Source organism: Hyperoodon ampullatus, assembly GCF_949752795.1.
Source record: "Hyperoodon ampullatus genome assembly, chromosome: 9".
Taxonomy (NCBI): domain Eukaryota; kingdom Metazoa; phylum Chordata; class Mammalia; order Artiodactyla; family Ziphiidae; genus Hyperoodon; species Hyperoodon ampullatus.
In genome coordinates, this window is record NC_136922.1 from 54,529,879 (window position 1) to 54,549,493 (window position 19,615).

At 34.4% G+C, this 19,615-nt stretch overlaps 1 protein-coding gene across 1 annotated transcript; it reads right to left on the minus strand.

Annotated features, from left to right (window-relative positions):
* Positions 1–1,916: 1,916 nt before the first annotated feature.
* On the minus strand, positions 1,917–19,491 carry GTPBP10 (GTP binding protein 10; the record flags this gene model as incomplete). Its single annotated transcript, XM_079711830.1, has 9 exons — positions 1,917–2,419; positions 4,263–4,386; positions 6,623–6,700; positions 7,259–7,366; positions 9,476–9,528; positions 11,087–11,160; positions 15,949–16,093; positions 16,518–16,609; positions 19,277–19,491. 9 exons carry the CDS (start codon positions 19,489–19,491, stop codon positions 2,157–2,159), a joined length of 1,152 nt encoding a protein of 383 aa, XP_079567956.1. The 3' UTR covers positions 1,917–2,156.
* Positions 19,492–19,615: the final 124 nt, after the last annotated feature.

The following is a 19,615-nucleotide window of genomic DNA, read 5'->3' on the forward strand; positions in this document are numbered from 1 at the left end:
CCTGGCCATTCAGTACTATAACAATTAAGGATCAAATTAAGGATTCAGTACTATAACAATACTATTTAACGAAGAAGTATTAAGGGGCTTCCCTGGTGGCGCAGTGGTTAAGAGTGCACCTGCCGATGCAGGGGACACGGGTTTGTGCCCCAGTCCGGGAAGATCCCACATGCCGCGGAGCAGCTGGGCCCGTGAGCCATGGCTGCTGAGCCTGCACGTCCGGAGCCTGTGCTCTGCAACGGGAGAGGCCACAACAGTGAGAGGCTCGCGTACCGCAAAAAAAAAAAAAAAAAAAAAAATCAAAAAAAATAAGTATTAAGGACAAAATAAATGGCAGTTAAAATATTTATTTCAAAATAAATCTTGATTTAAAATTTATTTTTTATAAAATAAAAAAGGAATTCAGATTTTCTTCTTTCATTTAGAATAAAAATCAACCATCAGAAAAAGGTACATAGAGTACACTTTTGGTAAGAAGAAAATACAAATAATGGAACATTTTAGTGAGTTACATAAAATGTTTCAGTTAGTCGTGGAGTAGTCACCTGGGTAATACAGACACAACAAATAAGCTACAATTCCTCTTATCCCTCAACACACATCTACTATCCTTTGCCACAGCAAAAAATAAGATTATGATGTCAGAACTTCAGAAATTCGCCTGATCAAACTGTCATCACACTGCTACTTGTTCATACTTAGGAAATAACAGAAGTGAAAAAGAGAAAAATGACACTCAAGTTATAAATGTAAAACATACCCAATACGAAACATGGTCACTATGATCAGTAAAGATGTTCAAATTCCAAACGCTTTCCTCACTCTTACTCCTTTGCTGTAAAGTGCTCTATTCCCCTGCAGCTTCTGATGTTGAACGTGAGATCCATGAGGGCAGCAGGTCCTGTCTATTCCCCTTAATACTGGACATGCAGCGCCCCGCACAGTGCCTGGCACAGGGGAGACACTCAATAAATAGCCGTGCAATGAAAAGAAACACAAGAAAAGCCAGTGATCTGGGGACTGGGATGGGAGGTGGGAGTGGGGAACAGAAAACAGAACAAATAAAAGAAGTCACTCACATTGTCATATCAGAAGAAATTTAAGTAGAATGATAGTGCCATTTTTATTTAATACTTATAGCCACATGTTAAGGCTTCACTTAGCCTTAAATTCCAGAACAATTCCTAATAGCTTAAAAGTAGCACTGAAGAATAATTTTTAGCAGCTCATTAACTTGCTACTATTTTGTAAAAACAAAAAAACCTTGGAAAGTCTTATATAATGAACTCATTTAGGCAAAAAGATATATGCATTAAAAAATTCTGCAAGAACATGTGGTTTTCTGTGAGAACTGGAGAGCCTGATGCAGAAAGATGGGAACTTTTCTTTACTTTATATGCTTTTGCACTGTTTAAATTTTATTTTATTTTACAATTAACATGTATATTTTATAATAAAATGCATTAAGAGAAAATATATAATATGTAAGTATTTTTGAAAGTCAGGCAGAAATTTAGAAATTATAATCTGAGAATATACTGACGATGGATAATACTGTCTAATATTGTACTTCCTATTTATTCTCCTTACTAAAATATGAAAGTAGACAGTGAAACAGACTAGGACACAATAAAATGAGACATACATCAGCGTGTCCAAAGCAAGAAAAAAATACTCTTATACTTAAGAAAAATTTCCAAAAGCTGAAATTGCAAAGATCTATCTACTGATTATCAATGGTCTTCATTATCACTGAATATGTTCAAATTTAGGGTTTGAGGTTTTCCAAAAAAGAGAACTATTATATATTTAGTAGAACCAGGTACATGACAGACTTAAAGACAAACAAACAAAACCTAGTTGCTCATAAGGAATCCTTTATATAATTTAAAAAATGATCTCACTAGAGACATATGTACAGGATTATAGGATTTTATTATAGGTGAATTGGCCATAAAATTATAAACTGTCATTTTTAACCCTCAGTTACTTTTTTTTTTTTTTACTGTTGATAGATTTAAGTACAAAACATCTTTAAAAAGTATGGTTCTTGAATGATGGCATATACACCAGGTTAGTAACAACTAACCTTCTAAAAAATATGTCTGTGGAAAAGCTTCCAAATGAATGCAATTTCAATATCACTTTTAACAGATTTAAGTTATATCTATTCTGCCACTAGTAACAGCATTCTTTGATGGTAGCTCACTATAAGATACTGTATTGGAAATACGTAAATTAAGCAACTGCTTCTTATGATACGCATCATTTTCCTGGTTGGTGTGTTCATCCAGAGATTTCCTTATACAGTTCTTTAGTTCATCAATTCCTTCTCCAGTAACTGCAGAGATGGGGATGATGTGTTGGAACTCCACGGTCCTCTCTGGAATCATATTTTTTTCAAATAAATGCAAAAAATCTGAAACAAAGAACATAAAACTAGGCTGATTTTCACTGTCTTTGAAAGTAAGTCAAAACTATGCTAGAGGTTTGACTTGTGAACCAGTGAACCAAAAACTAAGCATTTTAAATTTCTTTTTTCCTTCTCTTTCTAATAATGTCTCAGAAGCTTTGGTTTTTACTAGTGACAATGGTAAGGTTCTTGGCACACGACAGGTACTTAATAAATATCTGTTGCATGAATATATTTTAAACAAAATTAAGTGTAAGTAAAAGATGAATCACAGAAGATGATTTACTTACAGAAGCAATAAATTTTGTTTTGGGGCAGCTCAATAAAGTAAGACACCATAGATTTTCTGAAAGAACTTTCCTATAACATAACATCATTTGTGATTTGGACTATTCTAGCTTGCTTCAGCACACAGGTGGCCTTTAATTGTCCTAATGGCTTATCATCACTGGTGCTATGAGCCATACTAAAATTGAAAAGAATTCAAGGAGTTCAATTCATCATTTTAGATGAATCCAATCTATCACCCCACAGGGGTTGACAGCCATTATATAACTTTTCCTTTTTCCCTGCCACCAAGGCAACAGAAGTAGGGATGCTATACTGATGGGATGGATCAACACTGACATGAACTGGAAAGGCTGCCTAAAAGAGGTTAGCCAAACCAACACAGAGCTTGGATTCTGAGATTCATTTACCCCCAAGGAAGTCCGAGAGGCTAACTAGGGAATTATCACTGAGGGGACTACATTGTTTTATGATGGTCCAAAATAGCCACAAGCTCCTGAATTACCCTCCCTTCTGGTACCTCCTCTGAAAATTCGCTTTTCTGCAAGACCAGCCAGCAAATAGATCTAATGACCTCATAAAGCAAATGACATTAAGGAATAAAGGTTTATTTATAAATATTCCAGAGAATATTTATATCCCAAAGTAACTTATTAACTCAAGGACAGCCCAATATGTAAATTATACGGGGTGTGGGGTAGATTTTGAGAGGGGAGAGGGGATCTTCTGGTGCTGCCTGATAGTCCTAGTACATTATAATTTAGTTTCCCCAGTTTTTATCACAAGGATAAAAAGAGAGATTAGGTCTATTTAGAAACATGTTGACTACTTACCTTCCACCCTACTTTCCTCATTTGTGCAAAAGGTCCTCTACTAGACTCAGAAAAATGAAAGCATCATCACTGTAGGATAGAGAGTGTTCTGCAAAGGTCAATACTCAAAACTATGAAGAATCCCTTTAAATTTCTTTACACATAATGGTCCATTTAGGAACAAGTTTCAAACAAATCCTTTTGGAGTAACAGCATCTATTATTCTGTACCACACATACATAGTGACTCAAGTTCTTTTCAGAAGATTAGTACTCTTCAGAGATCTACAGACCTGGCACTGCAAAGATACACACCTCTTTTTAGAACTATTAGCTCTGTTTTAAAACTCATGATGTACTAGGGGAATGAAGTTCTAGAACTGGTGAAATATGTTAACAGACTTCACAGGTAGATGCTGAGTTTATTCTCTTCTGATCCAAATCCCATTAACTCTTTAAGAGCCCACTTTAAGTTTTACTTCTTCATGAGGCCTGACATTTTCAGCTCAAATTAATCTTTCTTTCCTTCTGACTCCTCTAACTTATCGTCCATATCCACATTCTGAAATGGGGTATTATTTTTTACAGTGTTATTTAGAAGTTTCATATGGTATGTGTTCTTTCTTCAAAGATACTTTTTTTTTAAGAGTAGCAACTTTCAGTTTTCTTTTCCACTGATTATAGTACCTAGCACTCTCTGCAAATAGCAAGTATTCATTAAATTGGCACTAAATGAATGAATGGGTTTACCTTTAGGATTCTGGAGTTGGTTCATCAGTACATGGAATTTATCTTGGGCATCTGGCAAGTCCATTTTATTAACTGCCAGGAGTGCAGGTTTTGTCTGAAGTTCCTCTCTGTACAACTCCAACTCCTTTAAGTCAAAGAGAAAAACCAAATAATTTTATTAAAATATCTATATAAATGACCTATTTGGTAATGTCTTTCTTTACTTTATAGGCCTGGGTAATCTAGGGCCCATTCTCACCTCTGAAATGCAGTAAGTCCCAATAACCACAAAACTAATTAACAAAGGAAATGCAGAAAATGCTTACTAGTTAAGTCATGTGTTAATACATTTTAGCTCACATGACATCCTAGAGACAGTTGTGATTTTGTGCCTAGAGCCAAATACAGATATCTGGATGTCTAGTAAGCACATAAATAAAATTCAGAACTAGATAGTGACAGCTTAATGCTATACCTGTATTATTCTTGGAAAAAGTTAAATATGCTTAGAAGTAAATGTTTGTGACTATGGATTATGCAGTGGTTTTGTATATTTGACACTAAAAGCATGAGCAAAAGAAAAAATAGACAAAGGGGACTTCACTAAAATTTAAAATTCTGTACTTCAAGAGACAACCTAAAGAAAGTGAAAAGACAACTGAAAGAACAGGAGAAAATATTTGCAAATCATATATCTGATAAGGGATTTGTATTTAAATTATAAAGATCTCCTACAACTTAACAATTAAAAGACAACCCATTTTAAAAATGGGCAAAGAATGTGAATAGATATTTCTCCAAAGACGTACAAATGGCTAATGAGCACATAAAAAGATGCTCAACATCATTAGTCACATTTCTCAACATCATTTCTCATTAAAGAAATGCAAATCACAACCACAATGAAATACCACTTCATCCCTACTAGGAAGGCTAAAATAAAAAGACAATAATGAGTGTTGACATTAATGTGGAAAAATTGGAACCTTCATACATTGCTGGTAAGATTGTAAAATGGTGTAATGCTGCAGTCACTCTGGAAAACAGTTTGGCAGTTCCCCAAAATGTTAAACATAGAATAACCATATTATCCAGCAATTCTACTCCTAGGTATATACCCAAGAGAAATGAAAACATATCCACACAAAAACCTGTACACAAATGTTCACAGCAGTGTTATCAATAACGGGAAAAAAGTAGCAAATGAAATAGGATATAAAAGTCCTGAAGATAAACAACATCATGTTGTGTTAGAGAGAAATCACTGGCTGGATATAGAATGTATGGGGCGTGGCCAGGGGTGGGGGGAGGGCGGAGGACAATAGAAATACAGTGCTTGGTAAGAACCCAACCTTGCCAGACCTCGTAAACCATGTTCATGTTAGACTTTAACCTAACAGCAATGGGAGCCCATTGAAGTGTTTTAAGCAGGGAACAAACATCTGCTTGGTTCTTTAACAAAGATCACTGTAGCTGTCATATAAAACATGGCCTGGAGAGAACTAAGACTGGAAGCAGGGAGACAAGCTGGAGGGACTTAGAACATTCTAGTAAGAGGGGTTGATGATTATAACAGTGTGGGTGAAGACAAGTAGCTACATTTCAGAGAAATTTAGGATATAAAAACTGTCAGGGCTTGATACAGGTGGTAAGAAAGATAGAATCACTACCACCGAGGTTTCTGGCTTACATATTCAGTAAAGTTCTGGGGGAGGCTGGAGAATTAAAAAAAAAAAAAAAAAAAAAAGTTCAGTTCTATACATATTAAATTTGAGAAGTTAATGGGACATCCAATCAAAGATGTCCAATAGGCAGCTGATTTAAAACATAACCAAAATATCTGAGTATCAGAGAACCTAAAAAGTAGACCGAGAAATAGTCTAAGAAGTAGGAATAAAAGTTAAGCAAGATACAGTCTGGGAAGTATGTAACAGGGATTTGGAATCAAGGAAGGTTTTAATGATTACAACAGTTTGAGGAGCAGGTGAATATCGCAAAACTGGAGACAGCAAGTTTAGATAATTCTTTAATTAACATCAAAGCTTTAAAAAGTAGAGGCAGGGCTTCCCTGGTGGCACAGTGGTTGAGAGTCCGCCTGCCGATACAGGGGACACGGGTTCATGCCCCGGTCCAGGAAGATCCCACATGCCGCGGAGCGGCTGGGCCCATGAGCCATGGCCGCTGAGCCTGCACGTCCGGAGCCTGTGCTCCGCAACGGGAGAGGCCACAACAGTGAGAGGCCTGCATACCGCAAAAAAAAAATAAAATAAAATAAAAATAAAAAGTAGAGGCAGACTATATATTTATTCGAATTATAATACGTTATTCCATACAGTCCTATGTGCCTACGTATTAGACCAGATATAAAACAGAAAACCTACTTTTGAAAGCAGTAGTATGGTTTCAAAGGCAGTTCTGTACTGAGTTTGGGAAGAAAGCTGAAATCCAGAAACATCAACCTAAGAAAAAAAAAAAGAGAAAAAGATTGCTTTTAACATAAGAACAACAGCTATACAATTCTGTTTTGAAATGTTTTACTCGCTCAAGCTAAAAATAATTTCTCAACCTATACTCTACTGGCAATTTAGTAATTTGAAATGAGAGAAATTGATGTTTTAAGATAATTATAATTATTCTGATAAAACCACAATCATTAATGAGAAACTAGTACAGATTAAACAATTTATACCAATACAGACAATCTCATATATAACTCAACAACAGAAATGAAGTAGGAAATTGATCCTATATAATTTAGTAGTATATAGAAAATCTTAATGAATTAAACCTGACAAGTATGGCCAAACTTTCATCTGACATAGTAAACAATGCCACTTCCATCCCCATATTATAAATAAAGATTACTAACTGTATCTGACCCCTATCTAAATAGATTTAGTGGAATAATATATGCTGCTACTTTATCTTTAAATATTATTATAAAAAATTTCTAGGAAAACTAAATTCACTGGTTCTCACATTCATTTAAACATTACATTGATATGCATATGACTTACAACAAAAAGTAGTTGTTTAGTTCTTTCTATATGCTTGAGGAATTTGTGGCCCATTCCTTTGTTCATGTGTGCTCCTTCTATTAAACCAGGAAGATCAGCTACTGATATCTAACACAAAATTAAATGGTATGATAATAAAAAAAAATATGAAAACCACAAATACAATTACATCCAACAATTTTCATGTTATTTCAATTATAAACAGTTCTTAATTTGTGATTACCACTGCATCTCTATAAAGCCAAGATACCTTTATAACAAAATAAATGTATTAAGAATCAAAGTCCTTTGTTATCAGAAATTAGTCCCATTTTTTACTTTAACAATCTAAGAATTTTATGGCTTAGGTTAACATTTACTAATCACATAAATTCTCTTTAGAATTCCATAAATTATATTGTTCACTATGAACTTTTCAAAGAATTTCAATTTTCTAAATTCTTAAAAGTATACAAGGATATTAATTCAGCAGACATTGACTTAGTATAGCTCTGTAGTTTTAAGTTTTTTATTCTATATGTAAATGGTTATTTGGTACCATTGTTTCTTTATTGTTCATATTCTACCAGAACTATTAACTACTCTTAAAAAGTAAGGGAAATAGTGTTACTATACTCCTTTTAGAGGTTATAAGAGTTACTAACCATTATTCTACACTTGTGGTTTTCAAAGCTCACTGCACATCATAATTATCTAAGAAACTTTTCTAAACTACAGATGCTCAAGCCCTATCCCCAAGGGGTTTGGTTTCAAATCACTGGGGCCCAGGCTTCATTTATCATTGTTGTTCTTAAGCTACCCAGATGATTCTGATGTACAGTAAGGGATGAGAAACACTGCTCTACACATACTGCCTGTGTGGTTAAAAATTTCAGTTTTAAAGAAAGTTGGAGCTATGTGACAAAGCAATGTACATGTAGGTCTCATGTCTTGAAATTCTCTTCAGAGGTTTTCTACTGATTTCCCTTAAAAATTACCAATAATGTTGTCTTTTCCTCTAAGTATTGTTCTCTAAATTCATATTATCCTGCACTTATAATTTTAATTATGTAACATTCTATATAATTGTCGAAATTTAAAAAAATTTTTACTGTTATTCCACTATTATAAATATACATCTTCTATGTCTTTTGAATTATGTCAATGGATTATATGAAAGTATACTGATACATCGTCACTTTAAGCCCATACTTTACATTAGGGTTCACCCTTGGTTTTACACATTCCATGGGTTTTGACAAATGTATGACATGTACCTAGTATCATACAGAATAGTTTCGCTGCCCTGAAAATCCTGTGTGCTGCCTATTAAACCTTTCTTTCCTCCTAATCCTTGGCAACCGTTGACCTTTCTGCTATTTCCATAGTATTGCCTTTTTCCAGAATGACATATAGTTGAAATCATACAGTATGTAGCCTTTACAGATTGGCTTCTTTCACTTAGTAATACGCATTGGAGGTTCCTTTGTGTCCTTTCATGGCTTGATGGCTCATTTCTTTTTAGTGTTGAATGACATTCCATTATTGAGATGTACACAGTTTATTTATCCATTCACCTACTGAAGGACATCCTGGTTGTTTCCAAGTTTTGGCAATTATGAACAAAGCTGCTGCAAACATCCGTGTGCGGGCCCTTGAGTGGACGTAAGTTTTCAGTTTATTTGGGTAAATACCAAGGGATGCACCTGCTGACCATACATTACATATTTGTAAAATTTTGTTACTTTCCTTTTTAATTTGTTTTTATTCTAATTACTCAAAAGTTCTTCTGTAGCAAGGAAAAATAAATTTTAATAGCTAGTTAAGACAAGGATCCCATTCAATTAAAAAAAAATTTTTTTTAAACAGTAAGTTGGAGTAAAAGTACATCCATGAACTTTAGAAAATGTTTTTAGGAAATGAAAATCAATAATCAAATATGGCAGTAAAATATGGACTTGCAATGAGGACAAACTGATTAAGGCAATTAAGATACAATCAATGTTGTAACAACAAACTGGACCCAAACTTTAGAAGAACAAGGAATTATATTCTTATACAATATTTTTACTCTGATAGTGGTCAGCAGAATTGATTTGATCATGATTCACTTATAAAAAACAAAATCCTGCTACTTTTTCCCCCTAATACCACAGAAACTGCCAAATATTATAAAATCTAAGCACTAAGGCAAGTACTTTCATTACTAACCAAGTGTCTTATTTTAAAAATACCCACCTGTTTGAAATCATTATACATAATTTTTCCGAGTTCAGGCTTTAATGTTGTAACTAAAAGAAAAACAATAATAAATTGAGGCTAGAATAAAGGCTTATACTCTCAAAATTGTCTTAGCGCCATGTATAAAATAAATAATATTTCGTTTCTATGAACAACCTAATTCAGATTATGTTCTCATCTGTTGAAATTAAAGGTATAATTATCTTTGCTATTTATGATATACTTGGAAAAGGACAAAATATAGATTTTTATAATCTTCGAAAGCACAGGTGTAATCTAATTAGTGGGCCTCAAAGTCCCTGTCTCAAACTTTAAGGAGCATGGTCAAGGTGCTGAGGGTGGGGGCAGAATTTAGGTTTCTATCCCTTGGGCTGTGGGTGAAATCTCTCTATGGTCCTTTCTCATTTAGTTATCCTCACGCTTCATCAATCCTGCCCTAGCCTCCTTCCTAGGACTTTTTGCTTTTCTTCTTCTTTCCTTCTCAAGAATCCCCTGTATTGTAACAATAAATATTGGCCATGTGATTTATAGCAATTAGTACAAAATTAACTCTACTTTATCAATTTTAGAATGGTTTAATTTTATTTTCCATGTTAATGTCATTCTGTGCCATTTTGTTTAATGATGGCAAAGATTCTATCATATTCATTCACTACTCTTAAGCTTCCATTATATCTCATCCAGCTACTGCAATAGCCAGTTCTACTAACTGTTCTTTCCAGATCCATTTACATCCCACACCAATCCATTTTCTACATTACACGCCAACAAATCTTTTTTTGAAAAGCAAATCTAACCACTGTTTTCCCTTGTTAAAAAGCTATCAACTGCTCTTAAGCCACAGAGATCAAATACAGCCTATATGGCCTATATCACCGGTCTCCACCTGTATCTCTAGCCTCATCTTGATTCCCTCTTCCCCTTACTACATGTTGTCTAGACAAACAAATCTACTCCCTGCCACCACAGAGTCTTTGTGTACATGCTATTTCCTTTGACTGAAAGACTCTCACCTCCATTGTCTGTCACCAATTAACTCATATTTATTGTTCATATCTCAGCCCCACCATCACACTTCCCCAAAGAAATCTAAAGCAGTCACCTACACTCTTTCATAGAACCATATTATATTCTCTTATATTCATTAGTGAGATATGTGCCTTCCCCCACTTGTCTGTAAGTTCAATAAAAATCAAAACAAAAGAAGTATTCACTTCTGCTTACCAGTCTTTGTAACTCCAGAACTTATTGTATTGATAGTTCCTAGAAATAAATACTTGCTAAATGAATGAAAGAATTGATCTCTGCCTTTGTGGCATTTATCACAGTGTTTGATAAAGGGTAGGTGTTCATAAAATCATTAACTAAACTGAATAATGATTATACAATAGACAAATAAATGCAACAAAGTGTCTAATAAGCAGTACTAGGAACTTTGCTGAGAGCTATAAAGGTTTCAAAGATTAATGGGAAATACATGTACTCTGTCTGCCAAGAGTTTTCAAACTAAGGCTAAAACCCAGTTATCATTTTTTTCATATTCGAAGAAAGATTAGTCTTTAAAAATTTACCTCTACACATTAAAAAAACAAAACAAATTATACTTACATGCATAATCTGCAATTGCAGGTTTTGCATGAGAAATCTTACTTAGCAAAGAGGATTTTCCAGCATTTGGGAATCTGAAACAAGAAAATAAATTTATACATTACAACAAATATCAGCATTATAAATACTTGCTTATCTCTGAATTCCTAACATTTCAAGAAGCAGACTTCTTGAATATTGCTGGGATTAAGAGTAGACTATAAATTTAAAATAATCTTGAAAAACTTGAGGAACAAAATATACTTATAGAAAAGGTAAAGATAAATTTATGGTGAACACTAAAGATGCTTTAGTATTGACAGTATATCAAATAATGTTAAAAAAAAACAGCTTGTAAATCATAGAAAAATATAAAGAAACTAATAAAAATACCTGCAATTCACTATCTCTAGACAAATACTGACAAAATATTTCTTATTTTGTGGATTTTTTTAAAAAAACATTTTATATGGACATTTCACTAGCAAAGTAATGAATCCTATTTAGCCATCACCTAGCTTAAACAAATATTAATACATTCTTAATAATTTTTCTAAAGTTGGTTTCTTTATACAGAGACCCAAAAAAGGTCTGCATATTACATTTGGTTGATGTGCCTTTTAAATTTCTTTTGCTACAGGCTCCCTCTCCAGGTTGTTTCCCCTTTGCAATTTTATTTTTAAAGAAACTGGGCCATTTGTCCTGTAGTTTCTTTGCCATAGTCTGGATTTTTCTGCTGATGCCCATGACGTCATTTAACATGCTCCTATAAATTGGTAGATGTGAAGCCTTGATCAGATTCAGCTTTGATTCCTTTTTTTGCTGAAAGACTATTCACAGTTGGTCAGCCTCCTTTTAAACTGAATTATATAAGGTGAATGCATTTCAAGGGTGTAGTGTAATTTACTTAACTAATTTCTTATTGTTAGGCATTTAGTTGGTCTCAAATTTTTTACTGTTATAAATAACTCTGCAAAAAATACACATACAGCTAGAAAGACATACACCAATGTTAAGTCACCTTAACATCAAATGGTGCGATTAACATTCAACTCTTTTTTTCTTTCTGCAAATGAGCACTAATTTGTCAAGCTTTTTAAAAAAAACTTTAAACGCTGAAGTGAACCTTTACAGATACCTTTAATTTCTTTCTTGAGGTAAATTTCTAGATAAGGAAATACTAGATTAAACTATATCGCTGTTTTAAAGGCCTTGATTTTATTGCTAAATATCCCTCAAGAAAGGCCCACAATGGATGAAAGAAAGTACTAGGAATGGGGGCCACTTAAGAGATGATTTCCTAAATTTCATTCAGATATTTTCATTAAATTTATTCAACCAATGGGAATGTAAATTGGTGCAGCCACTATGGAAAACAGTATGGAGGTTCCACAAAAAATTAAAAATAGAACCACCATATGATCCAGCAACTACACTTCTGGATGTTTATCCAACCAAAAACACTAACTCAAAAAGATATATGCACCTCATGTTCACTGCAGCATTATTTACAATAACCAAGATGTGAAAGCAATCTAAGTGTCCATCAATGGATGAATGCATACAGAAAATGTGTGTGTGTGTGTGTGTGTGTGTGTGTGTGTGTGTGTGTGTCAGTGGGGGGCGGGGGGGTTACAAAATGGGCAAAGGCAGTGAAAAGGTAAAAAAAAAATCCAGTTGTGGGGAATTCCCTGGCAGGCCAGTGGTTAGGACTTTGCACTTCCACTGCTGAGGGCTTGGGTTCGATCCCTGTTTGGGGAACTAAGATCCCGCAAGCCACATTGTGTGGCCCCCCCAAAAAAAAAAATCTAGTTGTAAAAAAAATGTCATAGGGATATAATGTACAGCATGGTGATTATAGTTAATAATACAATATTGTATATTTGAGAGTTGCTAAGAGAATAAATCTTAAAAGTTCTCATCACAAGAAAAAAAATTTGTAACTATACATGGTGACAGATGTTAACTAGATTTATGGTGGTGATCATTCTGCAACATATACAAATGTCAAATCATTACACTGTACACCTGAAACTAATATAATGTTATATGTCAATTATATCTCAATTAAAAAAAATTATCCAACAAATATTTATTGAGCACTGACTTGGGTCAGGCAATATACTAGGCAGGAGAAATATAGCAATCAATAAGACAGACGTGATCCTTGTCTTCACAGTTTTCATTCAAGATCTTTCAAAACTCTGCCAAATTTTCATTTGGAATAATGGTGTAATATTTTACAAATATTAATTTGGAATTCTATAAAAATGTATATGCTCTTAATGGAGATCTTTAAACAATTTTTCTCATTAAAATATTTCTGTAATAAATTTAGAATAAAACTATGTGAGATTTCTTAATAACTCGTTTCCCCTGGAAATACAGTATTTTCTTATATCCTGTTACACTCAGGCTCTTGTAACTTTTTGAAAAGCAAACTGCAATCATTTTTGCCATGATTATCATTAGTTGGACTTGCTTATTTCTTTCTAATATCCTCATATTTTCATAACAATGACTAAACACAGAAAAATGCAAGCAACTATTTCCAAAGAGATCAAAATACAAGAAGAAAAAGGAAGCTACCAGGTGAAGAACAGACACCTGAGACTTTTATTGACAAGTACCTAATGAAAATTTTAGAGGCTGAAATCCAACCTACGCAAAGACCAGATTTGAAAACAGCAGTACAAGTGTATTAGTTTTATGATACCTTTCTTCTAATGTTCAGTTCATTCCTGAAACCGGCTAAAAGGACATCTGCTTATGCTGGTATTCACATTAGCAACTTTTTAAGAATAGTTACCTAATTTAAAAGCACTAGCATACATGTTAAACATTGTGCTCTAGAATCACGATGCTTGCTATTGACTAATATCAAGTCCACTTCTGAAAAGCTTAGTGTATCACTATATGTGGTCTCCAATAACTTGGCAATGATGATAATAGCAGCTACCATTCATTCATTGAGCATTCATAAATCCAAGGCATGTATTATGCTGCAAATGCAATATCTTACTCAGCAATAACATTTTAAGGTGAGAACTACTGCCATCCACTATTAAAGATGAGAAAAAAAAAAAAGGCTTAGAGAGACTGTATCCAAGACCATCCAGCCAGCCTCCAGAGGATTTGAGATTCTAACCCAAACAGTCTCACTTGAGTCTCCCATCGCCATCCCACTTTTATTCGCTACTCAGCCTTGCTATGCTCTTCTTAGGCTGTAAAGGTGTCTCTATGGAACCTGAAACATATTTTCCTACAAAATGAGAAAAGGAATGGCTGGATTCTCAGTCTTATCCACAAAACCCTATTAAGTCCATGATGTTCCTAAAAATATATAGTATTACAGAACCTATGACTCATAACCCTCATAACTATGTTTCATTGAAAATATTAAATGAGAATGGCAAGCTGAAATGCCAGGATCACACCTTTCTCTGTTACAATTTCAGCAGGAATGAGGCCTCTGTGAACTCTAAGCCACTGCTGGTAAGACCTAAACAGGCATGGAAAGAGGTGAGGGATTCAGAGTGAAGAGTGTGGTAAGGAAGCAGTGAGATGCAGGAAGAGGAAGATGAAAAGAGCTTAGAAAGAAGTTATGGGAAAGCAAGGCATGGAACTGGCAGCTGGAGTAGAGTGGCAGTTTCCCCTCCCTTTTCCTGAGGCCTTCCATCTGACTATTGTGTAATGCTATAGTGGGACTTGGGAGAGGAAGACAGAGAGGGAGAGGAGACATGCAAAGCTGAAGTTTTCCCTTCCTTTATCTACTTTCTATCTTGCTATCTATCTCCCTCCATTTATGTGCCAGCACTGCAAACCCTACAGCTAAGTAGCATTGTTTGATGAAAGAATGAAGGCTGGTGGAAGAGGCCAACATTGGAAGGTCTGCAGCACTGAGAATGGAGAGCTCCTAAACAGAGAGTGAAGGATAGGGAAACGGTCATAGCAAGATCCAGCTTAGTGCTCAATAGTGTGTAAAGTTGATGGTTGAGACCATCTGTACCGGCCTTTAGTCATCTGATTAATGATACTTCAATACCTCTATCAAGACTTGTAAGAATATCTTACTACTGAAGCCCGCACGCCTAGAGCCTGTGCTCCGCAACTAGAGAAGCCACCTCAATGAGAAGCCCGCGCACCGCAACGAAGAGTAGCCCCTGCTCAACGCAACTAGAGAAAGCCCGAGCGCAGCAATGAAGACCCAATGCAGCCAAAAATAAATAAATACAATAAATAAATTTATTAAAAAAAAAACTGTGAGAAACAAATGTTTAAAAAATTTAAAAAAAAAAACAAAAAAAAAAGACTTGTAAGAATATCTTGGTCATTTTTCCCCTACTTTTTATTTTCTTCTATACACTTTTTAAAATGTGGCTTGTTTCGATTTCTAATTTTATTCTTTAATACTTGGTAACATTCTTTTGTATTTGATTGATTTTTCTGTGTTTATTTATTTTCTAACATTTCCACCGCCCTATTCAATTGCTATGATCTTTGACAAATGAATAGTGACTATGAAACTCTATGTTGGCAATATTAGCAGCATATTCTTTTTTTTTTTAAGCAGCATATTTTTTTTTTTATTAGTTTCTGCTTTATAACAAAGTGAATCAGTCATACATATATATCTGTTCCCACATCCCTTCCCTCATGCATCTCCCTCCCTCCCACCCTCCCCATCCCACCCCTCCAGGTGGTCACAAAGCACCGAGCTGATCTCCCTGTGCTCTTAAGCAGCATATTCTTAAAGTACACAAACAATACACAAATTCCATAAACTAGAAATAATGCTGGCCCCAAATTACCATTTATATTTACTTCCTATTCATGAACTATCTCTCTGAAAGTATAAAAATAAAAATATGAATGATACTTACCCCACCAAGCCTATATCAGCTATAAGTTTTAGATCAAGGTGAATTACTCGTTTCTGGCCTTTCAATGGTAAGAAATTTGTAAGTAATTTACCACCAAGACCTCCTTCAGCTACCAAAATTCTGTCTTTCTCTTTATTGAGTGCTCCTTAAAAAGAGAGATAAAGATACTTAAAGCAAAGATTAGTAAGTGGAGCTAACCACTAATGACATTTTTCTTTCAGAAACAGATGCCAGGAAATTCCAGTTTACAAATCTAAAGGGCTAAACGATAGCATCAAGTTTCTATTAAAAATCTGACCCTGAGAAAACACTTTTGCAAGTGGTTGAAAAAATGCTAGTTATTTGTTTTAAAACCGAGTAAATACTCTTACATCTTTAAAATAATTTTAAATCTAGCAGCTAATTCTGAACTGTTATATAATGTTTTTAAAAGCTGTTTTATAAACTAGCAGCTAAAATACTTAATGTTTTAAAAAAATCCTGAAACTTAAGAGGTGCTATTCCCCACAGATCTCAATTTTAGAAAATGTGCACATTTTTCACAACCTTAGAATCTACAATACACTTACCTATAATTTTACCATTTTCATCAGTTATTGAAATACCCAAAGGTACAGGAATTTCACAGTCTTTTCCTTTGGAGCCTTTCAGTGCACTAACTCTATAAAAAAATAAAGCTAAATTAACATAAAGAAAATCTGCTAGATTAAATGGTTGATGTTTCAAGCAAATACAATGGTATACAAAGAAGACTAGTAACCAATTCTTATAATGTAGATGTTAAATGGCCAAATAATGGAGAAAAAATAAAATTATCCCTATTTATTTATTTGCATTTTAGACTACTGTATCTCAATAAAAATAATATTAAGTAATGATTTGTTACCAAGCTAACTACCAAAAGTCATTTTAACTCATAATGAACTAAAATATTGTATGTTTGAAAGGAAGAGATCGTTGCAACATGAATAAACTACAAAAAAATGGAAAATCCAGTGAATAACAAGGCTTTTTAAAAAATGACCTGAAATGAGAGTACTTTAATTATAGGAGGCTCATATGGCGATTCTTAAACTGTTCAAGAGAGAATAAAGTGGTACAAGCTTCTAACTAGTAATTCCACTTCTGGGAATTTATCCTAAAAAAAAAAATTGAACAACCATGTAAACTATTATACACACAAAGATGTGTACTGCATTGTGACAATAACAGTAAAAAAAAATCAATAATTACCTAAATAGATGAATGACAAAATAATTTATGTTATTTCCAATACTATAAGACTATGCAGCCATGCTTAACAATTTTCTGGAATGGAAAAAAAAGTTAAAAGAGAAGGTTGCAAAATTTTGTGCTCTTGTTTTTGTATCCCCCAATTTTACAGACACATTTAATTACATTTGGGTAGAGACACACAAAAGTCTTAGAAAAGTCATGAAAAGGTTAATAGTGGTTATTTCCGGGTAGAACAAGTCTCGGAAGGGGAATGAGATTTTGCCAGATAATCAAGGCAGGAAAGTGTTGGCAAAGAGAAAGAAAAACAAACCAAAAAAACACTCACACACATCCTGGATTAGGAGGGAACAAGGTATTTGGTGAAATAATAGTTATTTCTAGCGTAAGCATAGCAGAAGGGGGGTGGAAGACACTGTAGTCCAGATCACGAAGAGCCTGATATGCTATGTTAGAGAGTTTGAATCTTATCTTAGATTGATGGGGAACATTGAAGGATTTTAAATATGCAAGTGACATTAATAAATTGGTGTTACAGAAAAAGCACTGTAGACATAATTGGAAAAAGAATGGATTGGAGGTGATGACTGAGATGGGAGAAGGAGACAAATTTGGAGAATACTGCAGTATTTCAGAAATGACGAAGGTCTGGCTTGTACCTATCTTTCTAGTCTCATCTTCCTCTACATTCTGTGTTTTCTGCATTCCAGCCACACTGACCTTCGTTTACTGTTTTATACTGGTATTTGTCTTCTATCACTGGGCCTTTGTTCATGTTGTTATCTTTCCTGTAATGCTTTTTCCTCCCCTTCATCCAGCTGGCTCCCATTAATCCTTTAGATTTAAGCCTCTACATTCTAAAAATTCCAACACACAATTGCAGTAACTGTTCTATTTAAATCTTTTTTAACATTTAAACGTTATACACCATCTTAAGCATACCACTTATCTAAACACAGAATAAGGTTGGAATTACGGCAACCTTAATTTTCAAAAGAAATTATAAAATGATGAAAAATTTTACTTTAGGATATAAACTGCAGTTATTTTCTACCTGTAACATCAAAATAATAAAACAACATTCTGATCTTAAAACTTTAATTACTGAATTCTAATATAGGGCTCTCAAAATTTGCCCTGTAAAGACTATTCATAAACAAAAATGCTCAAAAGAAATTTAAGGGGTTTCTCCAAGGATTCCTGTACCAGCAGAGGATGCTGCTGGATATTTGGGGCAGAATAATTTGTTGTTGTTGTTGGGGGCATTCCTCACCCTGCGTTACAGGGTGTTTAGCCTATATCCAGGCTCTATCTTTTGCTTACACTCATCCCCCAAGCAAGTGCCACATTCCACCCTCTACGATTGTGACAAATAAATATACCCAAACACTTCCTTGGGAAGGGCAAAGAAAAAAGGAACAGAAAGCCTAACTTTTATACCAACACCTCCTAAGGAACAACAGAATGACAGAGGCTTGAGGAACCATAGACTGCATTTTGATGGAAGCTTTAAGAATTTTTTTTTTGCTTTCTTTACAATGAAAGAAAAAATTCTTCTCATATTTTGAGGCCAACATAATACGTTCCACAGAAAATAGCAAACATTAACAAAAAATAAAGGGAAGATTTTGCTGTCACAGAGAGAAAATCAAAACAGAGGCAAAAGGAAAACATTCAAGAGATGTAACAGCAAACAGGCTCTAAATTTTAAGTACTGCCTACAAGATGCTGGCAGAACTATGGGTGGTAGTGGGGTGGAGTAGCCAGTTAAGATTCTAGAAAGTTTCCTAAAGACTGTCAAAGATAATTTTAGAAGAAAACAGTGGGGATTCAGATCATTTTCTGGTTCTACAAAGGAAGTATAAAAGAATAAACAGACACTGGGAGAAGAAAAGGATAAAAAGTTTAAAAACGTCAAAACATTCCATAGTTCCTATCTTTTATATTTACTAGAGACAAAAATAGTAGATTTTTGCTCAGTTACAAATCCAGGATATTATTTACTTCAAATTACCAATTAAATTTTTATCTCAACTTTTTTTTCTTCTTCCGGAGGGAATTAATTTCATACAAAGCCATTCAGTTAAATACTTACCGACTGTTTGCTCCTTCTCCAGCCACAAACCGTTTCTGAGGATATTTATCTTTAAGTTGTTTTAAAGTCATTTTGTTATGGGCTACAACCCAGACGTCACCACCTTTTCCACCTTCTCCACCTAAGCGAGGGTAGCCCATTCCACCACTTCCTCCCCTGGTGAAGAGTCTCAGGTTATCAATGAAGCCTCCATACTTAAAAAGAAAAGAGGACATTTGTATAGCACATGTGCTTACCAATTTTGAACTCCTTTCTAGTTCTTTGTTGCCACTAAAACTCCTAAAAAAAAATGGCTTTCCATATGCCACATTTATTGTCTTTACCTCCTGTCTGACCTCA